The 386-nt window shown below is 63.0% G+C and overlaps 1 protein-coding gene across 1 annotated transcript in view; it reads right to left on the bottom strand.

Annotated features, from left to right (window-relative positions):
• The window catches only part of LOC104618515 (protein FAM49A-like), a gene marked incomplete at its 5' end in the record, with an annotated part of 1725 nt that extends 1342 nt beyond the window's left edge, over positions 1-383 (bottom strand). The window contains 2 exons of the mRNA XM_010284136.1: positions 61-138; positions 288-383. Coding sequence (XP_010282438.1) covers positions 61-138; positions 288-383 — 174 coding nt within the window. The remainder of the gene's footprint in view (positions 1-60; positions 139-287) is intronic.
• Positions 384-386: the final 3 nt, after the last annotated feature.

Here is a 386-nt window from a genome sequence, read left to right on the forward strand (position 1 = left end):
CCTGTGACCCCGCTGGGGGAGGCCGTCCCGGGGCTGGGGAGAAGGGTATTGTCCCCTCACCTGCAGGTTGTTAATGCGATTTCGGCTGATGGTCCTTCTGTAGTAGCTGAAGTCGTTCTGGATGGCAGGGTTGGTCATCTGCAGCGGGGACCCCCACGTTAGGGGCTGGGGCGGTGCCCGAGGCGAGCCTCGAGGGTCCAAAAAAAACTTTTCCATGGTCCCAGTGTAGGGACCCTGTGGGCCCCCCCAAAGCCCTCATCCCATCCCGGGGGGTCAGAGGGAGGTACCTTAAGCTCATCGAAGCTGAGGGTGAAGTGGAGGATCTCGGCAAACTGCTTGGCCAAGGCTTGCTCCCGCTCGAGGTGCTGGGTCGGGGCGTACGGGGG

Source organism: Phaethon lepturus, unplaced genomic scaffold (genome assembly GCF_000687285.1).
Source record: "Phaethon lepturus isolate BGI_N335 unplaced genomic scaffold, ASM68728v1 scaffold22513, whole genome shotgun sequence".
Lineage (NCBI taxonomy): Eukaryota > Metazoa > Chordata > Aves > Phaethontiformes > Phaethontidae > Phaethon > Phaethon lepturus.